Raw genomic sequence first — 21362 nt, forward strand, 5'->3', positions numbered from 1 at the left:
TGGACTACTTTTTTTTTTTGTGAGGGATGGCCTGTGCATTGTAGGATGTTTAGCAGCATCTCTGGTCAGTAGCACCTACTTAGTCCTTACAATTGAAAATATCTCCAGACATTGCCAAATGTCCTCTTGGGTGCAGATCATCCAAAGTTGAGAACCACTGGTCTAGTGGGAGAAAGCAAACTAAACACTGAGTTCTCATTAAAATATCAGGCCTTCTGGTAAATGCTGTATTTATGTTATTTCGATTTACTCCCACTCCCAGTTTTACTGATCTAATTGGTGATCAGATTTGTAACATAGGTTTTCTAGTGCTACACTGCTAGTGAGTTATGAAGCTAGAATCTGAGATCAAGTCTCCCTGACTCCAAAGCCCATATTTATTCTATTAAAATTCATGTAGTGATGACATGTGCACAAGTAGGTTGAGTGCTGTATTATAGATGGGCTTTCCTGGTGGCTCAGCAGTAAAGGATCTGTCTGCCAGTGCAGGAGACATGAGTTTGATTCCTGGGTGGGAAATATCCCCTGGAGAGGCACATGGCAAGCCACTCCCGTATTCTCACCTGGAGAATCCCATGGACAGAGGAGCCTGCTGAGCTGCAGTCCATGGGGTTGCTAAAAGTTGGGCTTGACTAGTGACTAAAAAACAGCAACAGTATTACAGATAGATTTCAGAAAGTCCTGTGAAAGAATCGGGGTGGGGATTTTCCATTATTTTCCTGGGTAAGGTAGAGAGGTGCTGCTGGGCTTAGTCACTCAGTCGTGTCCGACTCTTTGCGACCCCATGGACTGTAGCCCACCAGGCTCCTCTGTCCGTGGGATTCTCCAGGCAAGAACACTGGAGTGGGTTGCCATTTCCTCCTCCAGGGGATCTTCCCAACCCAGGAATTGAACCGGGGTCTCTTGCATTGCAGGGAGATTTCTTTACCAGCTGAGCTACCAGCGAAGCCCAGGGTAGGGATAGTATCAGATAAATATTTTCAGAGGGATGATGTTTCGTCTGAGTTTGAAAGAGTATACATATGTTTTCTCAAGAGCACAAGATAGAGTGAGTGATCATTTCAGAGAGGAACTCTGTATTCTAAAAGCTGAGAAGCTTGCTGACGTCTCTATCCTAAGTATTTACTGTAACAAAATCTCAGAGGATGTGAATGGTCATATAGTATTTGTGTTTACTCCTAGAACAACTACAGGAATCTGCTGTGTCTTTACTCACTTGTTTGTTTTTGGTTGCGCTGAGCCCCTGTTGCTGCCTGTGGCCTTTCTGCAGCTGCTGGCGAGCTGGGCTACTCTTGTTGTGGAGCGTGGGCTCTAGAGCTTGCAGGCTCAGGAGTTGTGGTGCTCGAGCTTAGTTCCTCTGTGGCATGTGGGATCTTCCCAGACCCGGGCTTGAACTCGTGTCCCCTCATTGGCAGGTGGAGTGTCAACCACGGGGCCACCAGGGAAGTCCCATGCATATACACCTTTACTCATGAGCACGTATCTAGCTAGAGTGCAGAGTATGAAGTAGGATGTTTTGACAGATAGCAGTCTGGCCAGATTGCTGTAATTTTATGTATTATTTTGCTTCTGTTTTTCTGTCTGAGCTTTTTCTGGAACTACTATTATGATACAGGATAAGTAGAGTGAGTATTCCCCATCAAGTACATTTTTTATGCATGTTAGAAGAAAGAAGTGACTTGCTATAAAATTAGTTAAATGTTTTTTAAGCACCTGCTCTGTGCCAAGAATTTTGTGACATGCTGGGAATACAAAAATTAGGACAGTGTCTTTAAAGTCCTTAGTTAAATTCACTCCACCAGTGTCCCCTTGATTATCTTCCATGAACGTGTCCTTTGCCCCGACAGTTGACAGTGTTCTCTTTAGTCCACCACTGTACCTTGTAGGTATCTCTATTTTTTTTTTATTCATTGATTAATTCAACAAACATGTGACACTATTACCTGTGACGCTATTATGGGAAATAGCAAATGCTTGGGTAATACAGTGTAAGGTAGTGATGAGCACATATTTGAAGAAAAAGAAAACATAGTAAGAGGATTGTGACAGATCCTGCCATTTTATACAGAATGGTCAGGGGAGACCTTAATGAAAAGGCAGTAAGAGACTGACATGAAATGAGTGACAGAACCTCGCAGATACCTGGAGGAAGACTGTTGCAGGCAGAGGGAATGAATGCGTGGAGAGCTGCTCAGGGAAGACTCCCTAGAGCTAGAGAAGCAGCAGAGTCCAGCTGGGCAGCAGTGCAGTGCAGGGGGCTGTGCAGGACTGAAGGCCGCTGTGTGTATAACCTGCCGGGGTGTGGTTGTAGATTTGCGTTTCACTCTTTAGTGTGTTGACAAACCATTGGACGTTTCAAGGTAAGAATTTTAGGATTTTGCATTTTATTCTCAAATATATTGGGGATTCGTTTGAAGATTTTGAGTAGGTAAAAGATACAATTTACGCTTTATTTATTTTTATCTTTATATATTTTTCTTTTATTTATTTATTTATTTTATTTTTATTAGTTGGAGGCTAATTACTTTACAATATTGTAGTGGGTTTTGTCATACATTGACATGAATCAGCCATGGATTTACATGTATTCTCCATCCCAATACGATTTACGTTTTAAAAAAGGACTGTTCTGGCCACTTTGAATACTTAGGCTAGACCATTGGGCCACAGTTGGAAAGAGAGACCAGTTAGGAAACTGTTGTACTGGTCTTACCAGGAGATGAGGGTGCTTGAAATGGGGTGATACTGATGGACATGGAGAAGGGGTTCAATTCAAAATATGTTCAAAACATATATTTTGAAGGTATAGTCAATAGACTTCTACTCAAATGGGATGTAAGAGAAGAATTAAGGACAACTCAAAGATTTTTTTGGTTTGAGAAATGGATAAATCATTGTGTTATATACTGACAAAGGAATTGGTTTCAAGAATTGCAGGAAGAGTTCATTTTTTTTTAGCACTTTAACATGCTTTATGGTTTCCTCTGATTCCCTATGAGACTGAAATTCTTGATTTCAGGGACTAGGTTTTATAGTCTTTGTTTAATCAGCCCCTAGAACATGACTTGGCAAATTAGAGGAACTCAGCACATACTTGTTGCTTTTATACGTTAGTACATGCATAAATCCTCTATTGGAGATGAGAAACTAATTTTTTGTTAAATTTTTTAATTGAGAAGGGTTAATATTTCCATTCAAATAATTAAAAATGAAGAATTGAAAATTAAGTGTGCTGTTATTAATTATTGCTAATTAGAATTTTTGTTTGTAGGTGGCACATTTTTACAATTCTATTGATCAACAGATGATTCAAAGTCAGAGACCAATGATGTTACAATCTGCCTTAGCGTTTGAACAGATAATTAAGGTAAATGGACTTTTTATGTTATTTTAATTAGATTTTACATGTAAAGTGTTTCTTATCTGTTGGTTTCTAGTATACCCCTGAGCCTAACATAGCCATTGATCTAAGGCTATATTTTGCTCCCCAGTGACTTCAGTTTTAACAGGTAACATTTTTTTACAACTGTATTTAAACAGTTGTAATGTTTCACATATTTAGGCGCTTCTTTTGACCAATTAAATACATATATATGTATATATGTATATATATATATATATAATACTAACTTATATGATGTTACATTTACTTATTCACTGAAGTGTGAGGTCCTTATACACTAGACTCTTTAGTACTTTTCCATTCTCTCCTGATTTTATAACATTTATTTGCTCTTTACTTATGCTTATTTAAATATCCACACATATGAAATTAGGAAAACCCTCAATATTTTTTAAACTGTTAGTATGTGTGTTCACTTTTTGAAATACACATTTTTAGTTTTCACAGACTTGAAATATTTTAAAAAATTAGTAGAAGAGGACTATACCCTTTAATTCTTGTTTTTACAGTGGATAGCTGGTGTTGTGGTTCTTAAGACTACTCCCAGGTTCTGTGATTTATAGGAGGACTCATAGGACTCAGGGTATACTTGTACTCACAGCTGATTTATTTATGATTTATTACAGGGAGAGGGTGCAAAGCAAAATCAGCCAAGGGAAAGGTATATGGACTGAAGGCCTGGGGAAGCTGGTGCAGGTTTTCAAGGGTTCTTTCCCTGGGAGTCACCCAGAGCATGCTTAATTCCTCCAGCAACAAGTAACACATGTGAGATGTTGCCTTACTAGGAAAGATCATTAGTGACTCATTGCCCAGACTTCTACTGGGGACTGGTCATGTAGGTATCTTCCTCTTTAACATGTGCCAAAACTCCAGAATTCCAGAAGACAGTCAAGTGTTAAGCATAAACCAAATTCTTTAGGCGCAGTGAACCACTCTTAAAGATTACAGTGTTAGGAACTCTTGCAAAATCCAACTTCTCAGATGCCAGCTAAGGGCCAATCTTTTAAGCAAACCTTTTAAGGGACAGCAGTCAGACCTGCTAAGTTAGTTGTTTTTCTGCACACTAGTACTCAGGCTTAAAATTTACTAGAAGTTACATAATTCATCTTGTGCATGTTATTATAATTTTTTTCTATTTCCAGAGTTCAATATGAGTTTATGATGGAAAATTTCAAAAATGTAGGTGAACAAAAACAAAAAATGTTTTAGTATTGTACTACCAAGACTTGGCCATTCTTAAACAGTCTGGTGTCTATACCGTTTTAAACACTTTTACTGTGTATATTTACAAGTGTACTTTTGAAAATAGAATATTACTTTGTTATTTTTAACCTTTTCATCTCATACATAATGTTTTAAATCCAAGTGTTTAGAACTCTTTCTTCTCTAATAAATATATTCAAAATTATATCTGTTGATATGTCTAAAGACAAGCCTTATTTTGAGGATTTGAGTCATGAGAAGTAAATAATTATATATTTTTGGTCAGTTGCTAAGTTGCGTCTGACTCTTTGTGACTCCTTGGATTGCAGTATGACAAGAACTCTTTTTTTGCCTGAGAGCTTGCTCACATTCATGTCTATTGAACTGGTGATGCTATCTGTAGCATATGTCTCATCCTTTGCCACCCTTTTCTCCTTTTGCCTTCAGTCTTTCTCAACATTAGGATCTTGAAAATGAGTTGGCTTTTTGCATTAAATAGCCAAAGTATTGAAGCTTCAGCTTCAGCATCAGTCCTTCCAATGAATATTCATGGTTGATTTCCTTTAGAATTGACTGGTTTGATCTTGCTGTCTAGGGGCTCTAGTCTTCTTCAGCACCATAATTCAAAGGCGTCATTTCTTTGGCAGTCAGCTTTCTTTATGGTCCAACTCTCACATCTATGCACTACTACTGGAGAAACCATAGCTTTGGCTAGATGGACCTTTGTTGGCAAAGTGATGTCTCTGCTTTTTAATACTGTCTAGGTTGGTCATAGCTTTTCTTCCAAGGAGTGTCTTTTTGTTTTTTAATTTATTTTTTTATTGAAGGGTAATTGCTTTACAGAATTTTGTTGTTTTCATGTGTTTGTTAGCTATCTGTATGTCTTCTTCGGAGAAATGTCTGTTTAGGTCTTTTTCCCACTTTTTGATTGGGTTGTTTGTTTTCTGGTATTGAGTTGTATGAGCTGCTTGTATACTTTGGAAATTAATACTTCATCAGTTGTTTCATTTGTTATTATTTTCTCCCATTCTGAGAGTTGCCTTTTCACCTTGCTTATAGTTTCCTTTGCTGTGCAAAAGCTTTTAAGTTTAATCAGGTCCCACTTGTTTACTTTTGTTTTTATTTCCGTTACTCTAGGAGGTGGGTCATAGAGGATCTTGCTTTGATTTATGTCATCGAGTGTTCTGCCTATGTTTTCCTCTAAGAGTTTTACAGTTTCTGGTCTTACATTTAGGTCTTTAATCCATTTTGAGTTTATCTTTGTGTATGGTGGTAGGAAGTGTTCTAATTTCATTCTTTTACAAGTAGCTGTCCAGTTTTCCAAGGAGGGTCTTTTAATTTCATGGCTACAGTCACCGTTCACAGTGATTTTGGAGCTCAAGAAAATCTGTCACTGCTTTCACTTTTTTCCCTTCTATTTGCCATGAAGTGATGAGGCTGGATGCCCTGATCTTAGTTTTTTGAATGCTGAGTTTCAAGTTGGTTTTTTCACTCATTCACCCTCATCTCGAGGCTGTTTAGTTCCTCTTCATTTTCTGTTAGAGTGGTATCATCTGCTTATCTGACACTGATGATATTTCTCCCTGCAATCTGGACTTGAGCTTATGAATCCTCTAGCCTGGCATTTCACATGATATACTAAGTATTTAAGTTAAATAAGCAGGGTGACCATATACAGCCTTGTCATACTCCTTTCCCAATTATTGAACTGGTTCCATGTTCTGTTTTAATTGTTGCTTCTTGACTCACATAAAGGTTTCTTAGGAGATAAGTAGGGTGGTCTGGTACTCAGATCTTTTTAAGAATTTTCCATAGTTTGTTGTGATCCACACAATCAAAGGCTTTAGCATAGTCAGTGAGGCAGAAGTAGATATTATTTTTGGAATTCTCTTGATTTTTGTATGATCCAATGGATGTTGGCAATTTGATCTCTGGTTCCTCTGCCTCTTTGAAACCCAGCTTCTACATCTGGAATTTTTTGGTTCGTGTACTGCTGAAGCCTAGCTTGAAGGATTTTGAGTATAACCTTGCTAGCGTGTCAAATGAACTCAGTTGTACAGTAGTTTGAATGTCCTTTGACTTTGCTCTTCTTTGAGATTGGAATGAAAAGTGAGTTTTTCCAGTCCTGTGGCCACAGCTGAGTTTTCCAAATTTGCTGGCATATTGAGTGCAGCACTTTCACAGGGTCATCGTTTAGGACTTGAAATAGCTCAGCTGGAATTCCATCACCTCCACTAGCTTTGTTCGTAGTGATGCTTCCTAAGGCCCACTTGACTTTGCACTCTGGGATGTCTGGCTTTAGGTGAGTGACCACACCGTCAAAACATTTTGTATAGGTCTTCTATGTATTCTTGCCACCTCTTCTTAATCTCTACTGCTTCTTTTAAGTCCTTAGCCATTTCTGTCTTTTATCTTGCCCATCCTCACATGAAATATTCCTTTGACACCTCCAGTTTTCTTGAAGAGATCTCTAGTCTTTCCCATTCTATTGTTTTCCTCTATTTCTTTGCATTGTTCACTTAACAAGGCTTTCTTACCTCTCTTTGCTATTCTCTGTAACTCTGCATTCATCTGGGTGGGTATGTCTTTCCCTTTCTCCCTTGCTTTCCACTTCTTTTCTTTCCACGGCTGTTTGCAAAGCCTCCTAAGACAACTACTTTGCCTTCTTGCATTTTTTTTTTTCCCTTTGGGATGATTTTGGTTGCTGGCTCCTATGTAGTATTACAAACTTTGATCCATAGTTCTTTAGGCACTCTGTCTACCAGATCTAGTCCTTTGAATCTGTTTGTCACCTCCACTGTACAATCATAAGGGATTTGATTGATGCTTTTGAACTGTGGTGTTGGAGAAGACTCTTGAGAGTCCCTTGGACTGCAAGGAGATCCAACCAGTCCATCCTAAAGGACATCAGTCCTGGGTGTTCATCGGAGGGTCTGATGCTGAAGCTGAAACTCCAATACTTTGGCCACCTGATGCGAAGAGCTGACTCATTTGAAAAGACCCTGGTTTGGGAAAGGTTGAAGGCAGGAGGAGAAGGGGACAACAGAGGATGAGATGGTTAGATGGCATCACTGACTCAATGGACATGAGTTTGGGTAAACTCCAGGAGTTGGTGATGGACAGGGAGGCCTGACATGCTGTGGTTCATGGGGTCGTAAAGAGTTGGACATGACTGAGCGACTGAACTGAACTGAACTGATACCTGAATGGCCTAGTGGTTTGCCCTACTTTCTTCAATGTAAGCCTGAATTTTGCAATAAGGAACTCATGGTCTGAGCCACAGTCAGCTCCAGGTCTTGTTTTTGCTGACTGTATAGAGCTTCTCCATCTTTGACTGTAAAGAACATAATCAGTCTGGTTTCGATATTTACCATATGATGATGTCCATGTGTAGAGTCATCTCTTGGGTTGTTGGCAAAGAGTGTTTGCTGTGATCATCATATTCTCTTGACACAACTCTGTTAGCTTTTGCTCTGCCTCATTTTGTATTTCAAAGCCAAATTTGCCTGTTATTCCAGTTATCTCTTGACTTCCTACTTTTGCATTCCAATCCCCTGTGATGAAAAGGACATCTTTTTTTGTTGTCGTTAGTTCTACAAGGTGTTGTTCTTCATAGAACTGGTCAACTTTAGCTTCTTTGGCATCAGTGGTTGGGACATAGATTTGGATTACTGTGTTGTTGAATAGTTTGTCTTGGAAATGAACTGAGACCATTCTTTTCTTCTTGAGGTTGCACCCAAATACTGTATCAAACTTTCTTATTACCTATGAGGGCTTCTTCATTTCTTCTAAGGTATTCTTACCCACAGTAGTAGGTATAATGTTCATCTGAATTAAATTCGCCTGTTCCTGTCCATTTTAGTTCACTGATTCTTAAGATGTCATTGTTCAATCTTGCCATCTTCTGTTTGACCATGTCTAATTTACCTTGATTCATGGACCTAACATTCCAGGTTCCTGTTCAATATTATTCTTTATAGCATTGGACTTTACTTTCACCACCAGACACATCCTCAACTAGGCATCATTTCCACTTTGGCCAGCCTCTTCCTTCTTTCTGGAGCTATTAGTAGTTGTCCTCTGCTCTTCCCCAGTAGCAGTTTGGACACCTTCCAGCTTGGGGGTTCTCATCTTCTGGTGTCATACTTTTTGCCTTTTCATACTGGTCATGGGCTTCTCCTGGCAAGAATACTGGAGTGATTTGCCCTTTCTTCCTCAAGTGGACCACGTTTTGTCAGAACTCTTCAGTATGATGCATCCATCTTGAGTGGCCATGCATAGCATGGCTTATAGCTTCATTGAGTTATGCAAGCCAGTACAAGGTTGTTTTCCATGAGGGTGAAATAATTATACTTAGCATATGTTAAATGAGACACAGTAGGGCAAAAACTGAGATGGGAGGAGAAGGAGCACTAAAGTTCCTTGTACTCCTCTTGCCACTCACTGGAGGGACTCTAATTTATTTGCTTTTATACTCTGTCAGTACAGCAGTAAGTAGTGTGTGTGATTGCTCAGTAAATACTTTCTGAACGGATTCACTGCATATCCTGTTGAATATTATAATTGTTTAGTTTCACCATTCATCAGCTTTTTATTGAAGGGCACTGTATGGCAGAGACTTTCTTTGTCTTACCATTTGCCAGTTCAAGTGAAGTGTAGAAACTTTGCTTGTAGTTAGGTCTCTTTAATGGCACCCCACTCCAGTACTCTTGCCTGGAAAATCCCATGGACGGAGGGAGCCTGGTAGGCTGCAGTCCATGGGGTTGCGAAGAGTCAGACATGACTGAGCGACTTCACTTTTGCTTTTCACTTTTATGCATTGGAGAAGGAAATGGCAACCCACTCCAGTGTTCTTGCCTGGAGAATCCCATGGATGGGGTCGCACAGAGTCGGACACGACTGAAGTGACTTAGCAGTAGTAGTAGCAGGTCTCTTTACTCCATTCACTTATTTTGTTTTAATTACTTACTATCCTCTACATGCAAAGAACACTGTATCAGATGGGGTTTGTTTCAGCCATCAAATATCAATAAGAAATTTATGAGAAGAAGGATAGTTTATTTTTTTATTTGCATTTTCTGCATCCTAACATTCTCTCTTCCTTTCTGAAGTTCTGTGCTTTTTTAAAATATCATTTTCTTCTTATTGAGAAAACTGTCTTTAGCCATACCTTGAGTAGGTTTGCTGGTAACAAATTTTCTTAGTTTTCCTTTGAGAATGTTTTTATTTTCCCTCATTCATGAAGGATGTTTTCAGCAAGTATAAAATTCACAGTTGACAGTTGTTTTCTTTTAGCACTATTTTTTGAGTTTTTTTTTTAATTTAGATACTAAGTAGTAATTAATATATTAAATCAGAATCAAATACACATGAGTAATAATGGCAAACATCTGTGGAATACATACTATGCTAAATGATTTGTATGAAATAACTCTATTAGGTAGTCCTTTATTTGTATGAATATACATGCATATAACAGATGTGCTTACACATACATTTTTTGGTATATGTTATAATTTCATCATATCATCATCATTTCTATTTCATACATGAAAGCCATGCCTTTAAGAGGTTTGATTACAAGCTCACTCATGCAGCTAGCAAGCAGAATGTGTAGGACTTGAACTCAGAACTCAAATGTTCAAAGACCACCCCCAATTGACTATTCAGATGCTACATTTTAAAAAAAACCTTTCCAGAATTGCTCTTCTAATCTATTCATATATCCTTATAGTATAAGCAGCAATTAGTACATTACGGTATGTTTTTCATAATTAGTCTTTTGGTCATTTGTAATGAGGCCGTGAACCTGCAATCTAAGGCATTTCCTGTTTTCCGGAGGCAGGGTTTTCTTAGCACTTGTCTTTCCACATTCTATCATTTATTACTTTTTAATTAATTAATTTATTTTAATTGGAGGATAATTACTTTACAGTATTGTGATTTTTGCCATACATCGATATGACTCAGCCTCGGGTGCACGTGTCCCCCATCCTGACCCCCGTCCACCTCCTCCCCTCCCCATCCCTCCCGGCTTTGAGTGCCCTGCTTCATGCATCGGACTTGAAAGTGTCCTTCCACTTCCTCTTGTTGCTCATGGTTTCAGCTGAGAAATCTAATGCTGTTTTCATGCCTTTCTAAGTGGCTCATTATTTCTCTCTGAGACAGTGAGGTATAGCTGGAGGACAGGCTGAGTGTATATGTTAAATTTCTGCTTGTCTCTGCAGATGCCATCCTGACAGAAGTGGAGCACTGCCTCGCTCTGCTTCCTTTTTAGCAGGGCGCAGTGCAAGTGTGTCCCCTTTGCCCTCCTGACGACTTTCCACCAAAGCGGGATAGCAGTTGGCGGTGTCCGATTGCCTCCACGCAGCGGATGCGCCCTGCTCCCCGCTAAGCCCTGACCTGGTGCCCACGCTGTGTGCAGGCTGGTGAAGGGGCCGCCCCGCTCTGTCTGCGCCGCTGACCGAGCAGGGGATGGAAGAGGAGCGCCTCTCCTGGTCCCCTGAACCTGCAGAAGGGGCTGGGTTTCTACTCTGTTGGGTTGGAGTGGGGGTGTGTGTGCATAGTCGCTCAGTTGTGTCTGACTCTTTGTGATCCCATGGACTGTAGCCCACCAGGAGTAGGGTGTGTATAGCTAAAAAGGTTTTCTGTCATTCGGCCACTGTTTTCTTGGTCCTGTGGCTAGAGGGAACAGGCTTCTTCTGGAGCCTTTTTCTGTCGGTCTCTGGGGATGGTTCCAGGCTGTAGACTTCTCCAGCATCCTGTCTGGGATGTGTGGGATCCACTAAGGAAATCCTGGTGTGTTGTTTCTTAATTGCCAGTGTTTTTAGGCTGTCCACCTCCTTATTTCTCTCTTGTAGTCTTCCTATGCTTGTTTGGTGTGTTATGTCTGGGTTTTTAGCTGTAAGAGGGAGAACTTGAAAGGCAGAGAGCTGCTCAGTCCTGCCCAGAATGCCTTATTGTTTCTAAAATAGAAAAACTATTGTGTGCTCTTTTATTGCAGGTTAGTGTTATGGACAGTTGTACTAATGTTGTAGAATATTGAATCTTTAAAAAAAAAAACAACTATATTTGAACACTGTTATTTGTTGTACCTTAGAATTCAAAAGCAGGAAGTGGGGGAAAGACACACATTACTTGGGATAATCCTAAAGAATTAGAAGGCTACATCCAAAAACTCCAAAATGCTGCTGAACGACTTGCCACTGAAAACAGGAAACTGAGAAAATGGCATACTACATTTTGTGAAAAGGTATATTTTATTTATAAAATTTAACAAGCTGTGAATAGTATTTAAAAAGTAATTTGGATATACTTTTAAATAACTTATTTGGGAATAATTGAGACCTAAAGTTGCAAGTAAAGAGTTCACAGTTGTCCTTCACCTAACTTCCCCTTTCGTCAACAACTTATGTAACCATAGTACATCTATCAAAACTAGGAAATAAACTATTTTATATTTTACAATTGAAGCCCTTTTTCTTTTCAAGGGTCCAATCCCAGATCCCACCTTGTATTTAAATTTTACGGCTCTGTGGTCTCTTCTCCCTGAGTCTTTTTCATGATCTTGATACTTTTGATGAGTATTAATCAATTATTTTGTCTGTTGACTTGATTTTATATGATGCCTTCTCATTTTTAGATTGAGGTTATATGATTTTAATAGGAATACCACAAAAGTGATATTTTGCCTTTCTCAGTCCACTGATCAGGTATTGATATATGTTATAGGTTGAGTTGATTTTGATCACTTGGGTAAGGTGGTACCTGTCAAATTTTTCTGCTGAAATTTTTGTGTTCTAATTTTTGACAGGTGGTAGTTCTTATGAACATTGATTTGCTTCGGCAGCAACAGCGGTGGAAAGATGGATTACAAGAATTGAGAACTGGCTTAGCAAGTGTAGAAGCACAGGTAAAGTGTGTTTTACTTTATGTCTACACTCTGAAATATGACCTTTTCAGAATTTGAATATATGAATTAATTAAAAGTTCATAAAGGTTATCTGTAAATCTTTGCTAATGAATTGCTCATAAATTTAGAATTTAACTGAATTATGTATAAAGCCCATAAATTAGTAGTACATTTACAAATAAAAATACAATCTTTTGTTTGCCTTATGGAATGCCAAATCCCTCAATTTACACTCCGTAAACAGTTTTTCTGGCTTGGTGCTTAAATATCTATCATTCATTAGTTTTCTTTTAAAAGGTGATATGTCTGTTGTGACAAAGTGAAGTGTAGGCAGAAGCCAAATTACTGAAATAACTCTGTTTCAGAATTTTTCTTGTCATATTTCAGTACAATATCATTTCTACATAATTTTGATATTAGATGATCTGTGCAAAGTAGTTAGCACAGAATCTACGTTGAAATGTTAGTGGAATATGAGGTAGGTGTTTAAACATTTACATATATTTTTCAGTTAAAACTTTAAAAAATAAATAAAAATTAAAGTATTAGAATTTATATGTTTATGGTTATATGGAAGCAGGAAAAGTATGTAAAGTATTTTGAGCATTCTCATATTTTAAATTTATCATGTTTTTAATGTGCATTGGGTTATTTAGGGAGTGGGAAGGGAATAGAAGAGTTATACTTAATGGGAATTTTGAAAAAGAGCTATGAAATTTATAAGATATGGTTTCTGTTATTATTGCTGTTTTTATAGGATCATAAAATAAAGTCCACATATAAAATTCACTTACTAGTAACTTGATTTTTAAAATTTTGCTGGTCTTTTTGTATACTATTTATGAACATAAAGATTAGAAATTTTCATATTTGACTTCAGATATACAAGTAGCAATTAATATATGTTTAAGATATTTAAGATGAGGGATTTTTTTGCTTATAATTTTACCAAATGTTATATAAAAGCATTAAATGAAAACCCATTCTACCACCTAATTATTAAATAAAAAAATGTGACTATAACTTACTAGGGATTTCAAGCAAGTGACATGCATGCGTGGAAACAGCACTGGAATCATCAACTGTACAAAGCCCTGGAGCATCAGTATCAGATGGGCTTAGAAGCACTTAATGAGAATCTGCCAGAAATAAATATAGATTTAATATACAAGTAAGATTTTTAAAACCCAATTTAGTTTTCAGTCTATAATTTTTCAGAAATTTATATTTTAAGGTTATTTATTTGCTTTCAGACAAGGACGGTTGCAATTCAAGCCTCCTTTTGAAGAAATTCGGGCTAAATATTATAGAGAAATGAAGAGATTCATCAGCATTCCTAATCAGTTTAAGGGAGTGGGTGAAGCAGGAGATGAATCTATTTTTTCTATTATGATTGATAGAAATGCAAGTGGATTTCTGACTATTTTCAGCAAAGCAGAAGATCTGTTTAGGAGATTGTCAGCTGTTTTAAATCAGCATAAGGTATGGGACATGAAATTGTCTGTCCTATTATAATATTCATCTGATTGAATTAGTATTAAGTGTACAACTCAATGTTTGATATTGATATTGATATTGATGTGGCATATGTTGATATTGTGTGGCATAAAATAAAAATACACAAACCAGAGGGCCAAAAGTTGAAGATTCTGTTAAAGTCTAGATTTATGCTACAGATGAGAAAAAAGTTACCCTTAATTTTTTTCTCTTTGATTATTTGAAGATTGAGAAACTAATTTTCCTTTCTTTTCTTCTTTTGAATGTTATATCAACTTGAAGTTTGAGATGACTCTCATGTCATTTTTAGTTCCTTTCAGGAAAATATATAGAAAAATATATCTTTTTCTTTATTCTTTGGATTGAGAATATGCCATGGAGGGAAGCCTTCTACATTAATGAAATTGAGATAATTTAATTTCTTACTTTTGTATAGATGAATGTGAAAGTGAAAGTCACTTATTATGTTCAACTCTTTGCAACCCCATGGACTATACAGTCCATGGAGTTCTCCAGGCCAGAATACTAGAGTGGGTAGCCATTCCCTTCTCCAGGGGATTTTCCCAACCCAGAAATCGAAACCATTGCAGGCGGATTCTTTAACTGAGCTGCTTAGGAGGCCCAAGAATACTGGAGTGGGTAGCCTATCCCTTCTCTAGCGGATCTTCCCGACCCAGGAATCAAACTGGGGGCTCCTTGCATTGCATGCGGATTCTTTACGAACTGAGATATGGGTGCATCATACTAACTCTTCAGAAATAAACTCTAATTATATTTATTGCTCTTTTTATTGATCCTGAGGAGTGACTGAGAATTCAGTAAATGTCTTAACTGCCACTGCAGTGCTTCTTCTGCATTTTATTTTTCTGGAATTAATTGAATTTGAACAATGTCAGATTTATAAACTATAGTAGCTCTTGGCTTGGTAGAAGTGGTTTTGTCTTTGTATACATCGAACTTGAGAATGTAAAGAAAAGTTTTTTTGTAATCTCTTCAAAAAGGTTTTATGATTACTGCATTTTTATATATATATTTTCCCTGTTCATTTTTTAGACTTTACGGTAATGATTATATGTACATAACTTAAGTTGAAATTTACCTGAAACTTCTCTTTTGCCTCTTTTTATTGTTCCTGATACTTAAACTCTAATCTTTTAAATGTTCATTTATTAGTTCTAATTTTTAAAATAATATGTTTTTCACTTAAATAGGAGTGGATTGTAATTGGGCAAGTTGATATGGAAGCTCTAGTGGAAAAGCATCTTTCTACGGTACATGATTGGGAGAAAAACTTTAAAGCACTGAAAATAAAAGGGAAAGAAGTCGAACGGCTTCCAAGGTATAACACAGAAGTTAAAGAAGCTAAAGTAATATTTATACATAGTAGCAGTTTTTACCGTGGGTATAGATGGGTACTCTTCACTTAGTGGTACTGAAGTCAAGTCACTGTCTTACCTTCTCCAGAGCTCAGCTATAATGCTTGAGAGTCATCTGAGTAGAGCATTGCTGAGACTAAGAGAGCCTGTTCTAGAGGTTCTGTTGGCTGAGACCTAGTTGGATAGAATAGATTGGGGAAGAGGCTTCTCTCAGATCTAACGTGTGATGTGCCCGGGCACAGTCCAAGAATTGTAAGAAGCTACTAGTGGGAGCATACTGGGGGATATTTGACCTTAATTTTGTATTGATCTGCCTTTCAGAATGCCCCGGGAAGCACACAAAAAGTGCCGCGTCTAGGTAGTGCCCTAAATGTGGAGAAAACCCTCTGAGGGGAATGTCATAACCCAGAATATCCTCCTTACTCTCTGAAATTCATATCAGTGGGATCACTCAATGCAATAAGCTCTAGGAAGGAAGGGCCTTGTTGAATTGTACATATATTACCTATAAAGGGTAATAACACTTTCATTAATTCATTTATTCTTTCAATAAATATTTGCTGATCATTTCCAGTATGCAAAACCTTGTGCTATGAAAGTAGAAAGATGACAGAGTTCCTGAGATGAAGTCGTTTGCTCTCCAGTAGTACAATAAGACAAACGTATTTGATGATAAAGTCAAGTACATGTAGGGGTTGAGCGCGTGGACTCTGGAGTTAGATGGTTCTTACTAGCTGCATGACTTTGACAATCACGTAGAGTCTGTGAACCTCCGTTTCCTCAACTTTAAAATAGTTACAGCTATGTTATTTATCTCACAGTGTTTTGAAGATTAAATGAGTAATTTGCATATAAATTAGAAGGTAAATTCTCAATGCTAGTTGTTATTAATTGTTATTATTAATACTAGATGAAAAGTGAAGTAAAGTTAGTCACTCAGTCGTGTCCGACTCTTTGTGACCCCGTGGACTGCAGCCCGCCAGGCTCCTCTGTTCATGGAGTTCTCCAGGCAAGAATGCTGCAGTGGATTGCCATTTCTTTCCCCGGGGGATCTTCCTGCCCCAGGAGTTGAACCCACGTCTCCTGCGTTGCAGGCAGAGTCTCTACTGTCTGAGCCACCAGGGGAGCCCAGGATAGTCTGCACTCTGTGTCAGAGACGCTGTGGCTGTGAACTAAAGGCTGTAGAGACTTACAGGATTTACAGGGTGATGACAGCCCATCCATTTGCGGCAAAATTATTAAGATGGAAGAGTTTGATGGGTAGAAGTGAGAGTTGGAGGTTAAGTACAGCCTCTCAGGAAAGGATTTACATGATGAAAACAAGAAGTTGGTTCACTGAGAGTTTGACTAGTGGGCTTAGTTGCTCAGTTGTGTCTGACTCTCTGTGACCCCACGGGCAGTAGCCCACCAGGCTCCTCTGTCCATGGGATTCTCCAGGCAGGAATACTGGAGTGGGTTGCCATGTCCTCCAAGGGAATCTTCCCAGCCGAGGGATCAAACCAGGTCTCTTGCATTGCAGGTGGATTCTTTACCAGCTAAACTACCAGGGAAACCCAGTTTGATTAGCTTTAATGTTTTGCTAGGGACTAGAAGAAATATTTCTGGAAAGTAGTAGATAAAGAACAGATATGGGAGAGTCTTACATTGTAAAACAGGTAATTTGGACTTTATTTATATTAGAGGGATTAGTTGTTGAAGGTTTCTAAAGAGAAGTGTGTCAGTACCGAAGCTATACATTAGGAATGTTAGTCTGGTAATAATGAGTTGTGGGGTGGAGTCAAGAGGTCCTGGAGGAAGCAAGGTCGGCCTGTCTTCATCCAGAAGACTAGTACTAACCAACTGAATTTCATTGTTGGTATTCCAGAAAAGGAGGAGGAGATATTCTGAGGTATTAAGAGGTCTTCCTGGAGGAGGGAACAGCTGTCTTCTCAGTATTCTGGCCTGGAGAATTCCCTGACTGTGTAGGCCATGGGGTCACAGAGTTGGACACTCGGACACGACTGAGCGCCTTTCACAAGAGGTCTTATTATTACTTTTACAGTCTGTTATTTGACAGTGTGAGGTCTTAGTTGCAGCATGTAGGGTCTTCATAGAAGCATAGACGCTTAGTTACTCTGCCATCTGTGGCATCTTAGTTCCTGGACCGGGGATCAAACCCACTTCTCTTGCATTGCAAGGCAGATGCTTTACCTCGGGACCGCCAGGGATGTTTGAAGGAAGATAAGGGATGAGGAATTGAGAAGAGACAGATGACTTGAAGGCTTGCGTCTGGATGACTGGGACAGTGATAGTGTCATTAGTGTTGGTGTGCAGTAAGGAAGAGAGAATGCGATTGTGGGGTCCCTCTTCTCTGAGGATGCTCTCTCTGAGTGCTTTCTTACCCATCTGGTGTGACTCTGCTGTCTCCTGACTGTTGAAGATCGTTGCTACTGTCTGCTCCTTTCTGTAGACAGCTCTCCTGTTTATTCGTCCCTGCCAAAGCTGCACAAAACAAAAAGAATGCCTGTCCTCCATGCCATATTTTATCTTTTCTTTTTCTTGCTGGTAAATTAACATGTATTCATCTAAGTGAGTGGACATATATTATACATAAATGCACAAATATTTATATTATGGGTATTTTTGGGAACTATGCTATAAGATTACATAAGCCATATTCTAATGATGTATTTCAGATATGCTAGTAAGGATATACTTTTTGGGTAGGTTATCTATGTTTGTTCCATTGTATCTATGGCTAAATGGAACCTCATTTGCATGTTATCAATATTTTCAGTTGAAAAGGTGAACATTAGTCTTGTCCACAGTATTCAGTGAGTACTACTCCGGTATAATCATATTACTTTATGTGTTAATTCATTAGTAAAAATATGGTATAATTTTTTTAGGTTTACCAAGATCATCTATTTTCATCTATTTGATATAATATTAAAAATTTTGAAATTTTATGTCAGAATTTCAAAAGTCTTAAAACTTCCTGTATTAATATAAGACAAATTGCCTCTTATGTGTGATGGTTAAGAATTGGCATTTAAACCTCTCCAGTTAATGGGTGACTGAAATAAATAAGTAAAACTTTAAGAGAAAATTGTACTTTTATAATGAAATTGTATTTAACACTTATAACTTGCTTTCTAAGAACATCACCTGGTTCTATGTTTTAAAAAGGGCCTTTCTAAATAACTTTTTGCTCAGTCTCCAGATATTTTTAAACTTCATATAATTTAAGATAAACACGAGGTTTTACTAAGATGAACGAGTCTGGTTCAACTTATAATATTTGTCAGTGTTATAATTTGCATTCACAGTACCATGCAAAGAATTAGTGTTCTTAAAAATACATGCACTTTTTCTGATTATTAAAATAGTAATTTGTTTTATACATTTTTTAAAATATAAAAAACAATGACAGTTGCTGTTAGTGTTTGATGTTTTAGACATATTCATACATCTGCTTACAGAATTTGGATCATGCTATAACCTGTTATTTTTATTTAACACTAATCATTAGTGTTTTGCTATGTTGTTACCTGGTCCTCAAAATATAATTTTAAATTATATGGATATATAATAACTTATTTAGCCATTTCTATATTTAGCTTATTTCTAATTGTTGACTATGTAATTATCTTGACACGATACCTATAGGTAAATCTTGGAGTCTGAAAATCCTAGGATAAATTTAAAAAATTAAGTTACTAAGATAAAAGAGTATACCTGTTTTAAAACTATTTGTTAAATATTGCTAAATTGCCTTTTGCAAAAGTTGTATGATTTTATACTCTGACCAACAGTGCTGAGAGTTCTCTGCCCACATGATTGAAGATCTGAATTAATAATTTATTCCATTTCTGTGAATTAGGTCTAAATGGTTTTATTGCTTTAGTGTATTCATAATCTATCTTCACTTTCTGTGTTTGTTTTATTTCTCCTATCATTGTGCTTTGAGTTCAGGATAATAATTTATTTTATAAATCTTTAAATAAGTATGTTACATACTGTAACAAGTAAAACATTTAAAAATTTGAATATATTCATGTTGATACTTTAGTATTTTATAATGTGCTACTTTTTCAAAAATGATACATTGGATTATTAGAAACTGTAGTATTATAACAAAACCATTGTTTAATGAAAAGCTATTTTGTATGAGTATGTGTAAGGCATTTTTGTTAAATAAAATCTAAATATGCTTAAGGATCACTGATTATTTCGGGTGTATTACACAAAATCGTAATGACACTCTTTTCTTCTACTTAGTCTTTTTCATGTCAAAATATGTCCTTTGGCATTTTTCAGTGCTGTCAAGGTAGATTGCTTAAATATTAATTGTAACCCTGTGAAGACTGTGATTGATGATCTCATCCAGAAGTTATTTGACATGCTTGTTCTTTCTTTGAAGAAGTCCATCCAGGGTAAATACACTTGTTAATTGTTCTTAGTTATGAATATGAATCTCGATGATTAAAATAAAAAGTAATCTAGAGAATAGTATGAAATAAAAATCAGCTTAAGATGACAATTTTAGTAAAATATGAAACTCTATGAGGTCTAAAAATTGAAGATTATTGTTATTATTTGCAGTGTGAGCTAGTATCAGTTTGTTGTATATTTCACTGAGAAAGGGAGTAATTCTGGTATTTGTCCTTACCTCTTCAAAGGACTTCAGGCATGCCTCAGAAATATTGTGGGTTTGTTTCCAGACCACTGCAGTATAGAGATTATTGTGATAGAGTCATGTGAATTTTTGGTTTTCCAGTGCATATAGAAGTTATGTCTACATATACTGTAGTCTGTTAACTGTGCAGTAAGCATTGTGTGCAGATAAACAATATAGTTACCTTAGCTGAAAAATGCTCCATTGTTAGAAATGCTAGCCATCATGTGAGTCTTCACTGTGTCATGATCTTTCTGCTGGTGGAGAGTCTTGCCTTGATGTTGATGGCTGTTGACTGATCAGGGTGGTGTTGCTGAAGGTCGAAGTGGCCGTGGCCTTTGCTTAGAATAAGAACAGTCACGTGTGCTGCATTGATTGACTCTTCCTTTCATGCACAGTTGCTCTGTAGCTTTCAGTGCTCTTTGATAGCATTTTACCCACTGTAGTAGTTCTTTCAGAATTGATGTCAGTCTCCTCAAAGCCTCCGCTGCTTCATTGGCTAAGTTTATGTAATATTCTAAGTCTTGTGTTGTCATTTCAGCAGTCTTCATAGCATCTTCAGCAGGACTAGAGTCTCAGAGTTACAAGTAACCACTTTCTCTGCTTATCCATTAGAAGCAAGCCCTCATTTGTGAAAGTTTTATCATGACATTGCAGCAATTCATTCACATCTTTAGGCTTCACCTCTAATTCTAGGTCTCTTGCTATTTTTTAAACCACATCTTTAGTTACCTCTGCCACTGAAGGCTTGAATCCCTCAGAATCATCCAGGAGGATTGCAATCAGCTTCTTCCAAACTCCTGGTAACATTGATATTTTGACCTCCTCTCATGAATCATGAATGTTTTTAATGGCATCTATAATGGTGAATCCTTTTCAGAAGATTTTCAATTTAGTTTTCTCAGATCCCTCAGAGGAATCACTATCTGTGGCAGCTGTAGCCTTATGAAATGTATTTCTTAAATAATAAGACCCGAATGTTGAAATTACTTATTGATCCGTGGGCTGCAGAATGGCTGTTGTGTCAGCAGTCATGAAAACAACATGAATCTTGTTGTACATTTCCATCAGAGCTCATGGGTGACCAGGTGCATTGTCAATGAGCAGGTGTATTTTGAAAAGAATCTTTTTTTTCTGAGTAGTACGTCTCAGCAATGGGATTAAAATATTCCGTAAATTATGTTGTAAAACAGGTGCTGTTGTCAGGCTTTGTGGTTTTTTTTTTCCATCAGCCTTTGTTCTATTTCAAGAGCACAGGCAGAATAGATTCAACATAATTCTGAAGGGTACTAGGAGTTTTGAAATGGTGAATGA

At 37.5% G+C, this 21362-nt stretch overlaps 1 protein-coding gene across 3 annotated transcripts in view; it reads left to right on the forward strand.

Moving 5' to 3' along the window:
- DYNC2H1 (dynein cytoplasmic 2 heavy chain 1) overlaps positions 1–21362 on the forward strand; it is a 385810-nt gene that overhangs the window by 23291 nt on the left and 341157 nt on the right. For all 3 annotated transcript variants that reach the window (XM_070473685.1, XM_070473686.1, XM_020900373.2), the window contains exons 13-19: positions 3272–3367; positions 11706–11858; positions 12420–12518; positions 13550–13689; positions 13772–14000; positions 15227–15354; positions 19691–19806. In XM_070473685.1, the coding sequence (XP_070329786.1) occupies positions 3272–3367; positions 11706–11858; positions 12420–12518; positions 13550–13689; positions 13772–14000; positions 15227–15354; positions 19691–19806 (961 nt within the window). The remainder of the gene's footprint in view (positions 1–3271; positions 3368–11705; positions 11859–12419; positions 12519–13549; positions 13690–13771; positions 14001–15226; positions 15355–19690; positions 19807–21362) is intronic.

This window comes from Odocoileus virginianus, chromosome 10, assembly GCF_023699985.2.
Source record: "Odocoileus virginianus isolate 20LAN1187 ecotype Illinois chromosome 10, Ovbor_1.2, whole genome shotgun sequence".
NCBI classification, from domain to species: Eukaryota; Metazoa; Chordata; class Mammalia; order Artiodactyla; family Cervidae; genus Odocoileus; species Odocoileus virginianus.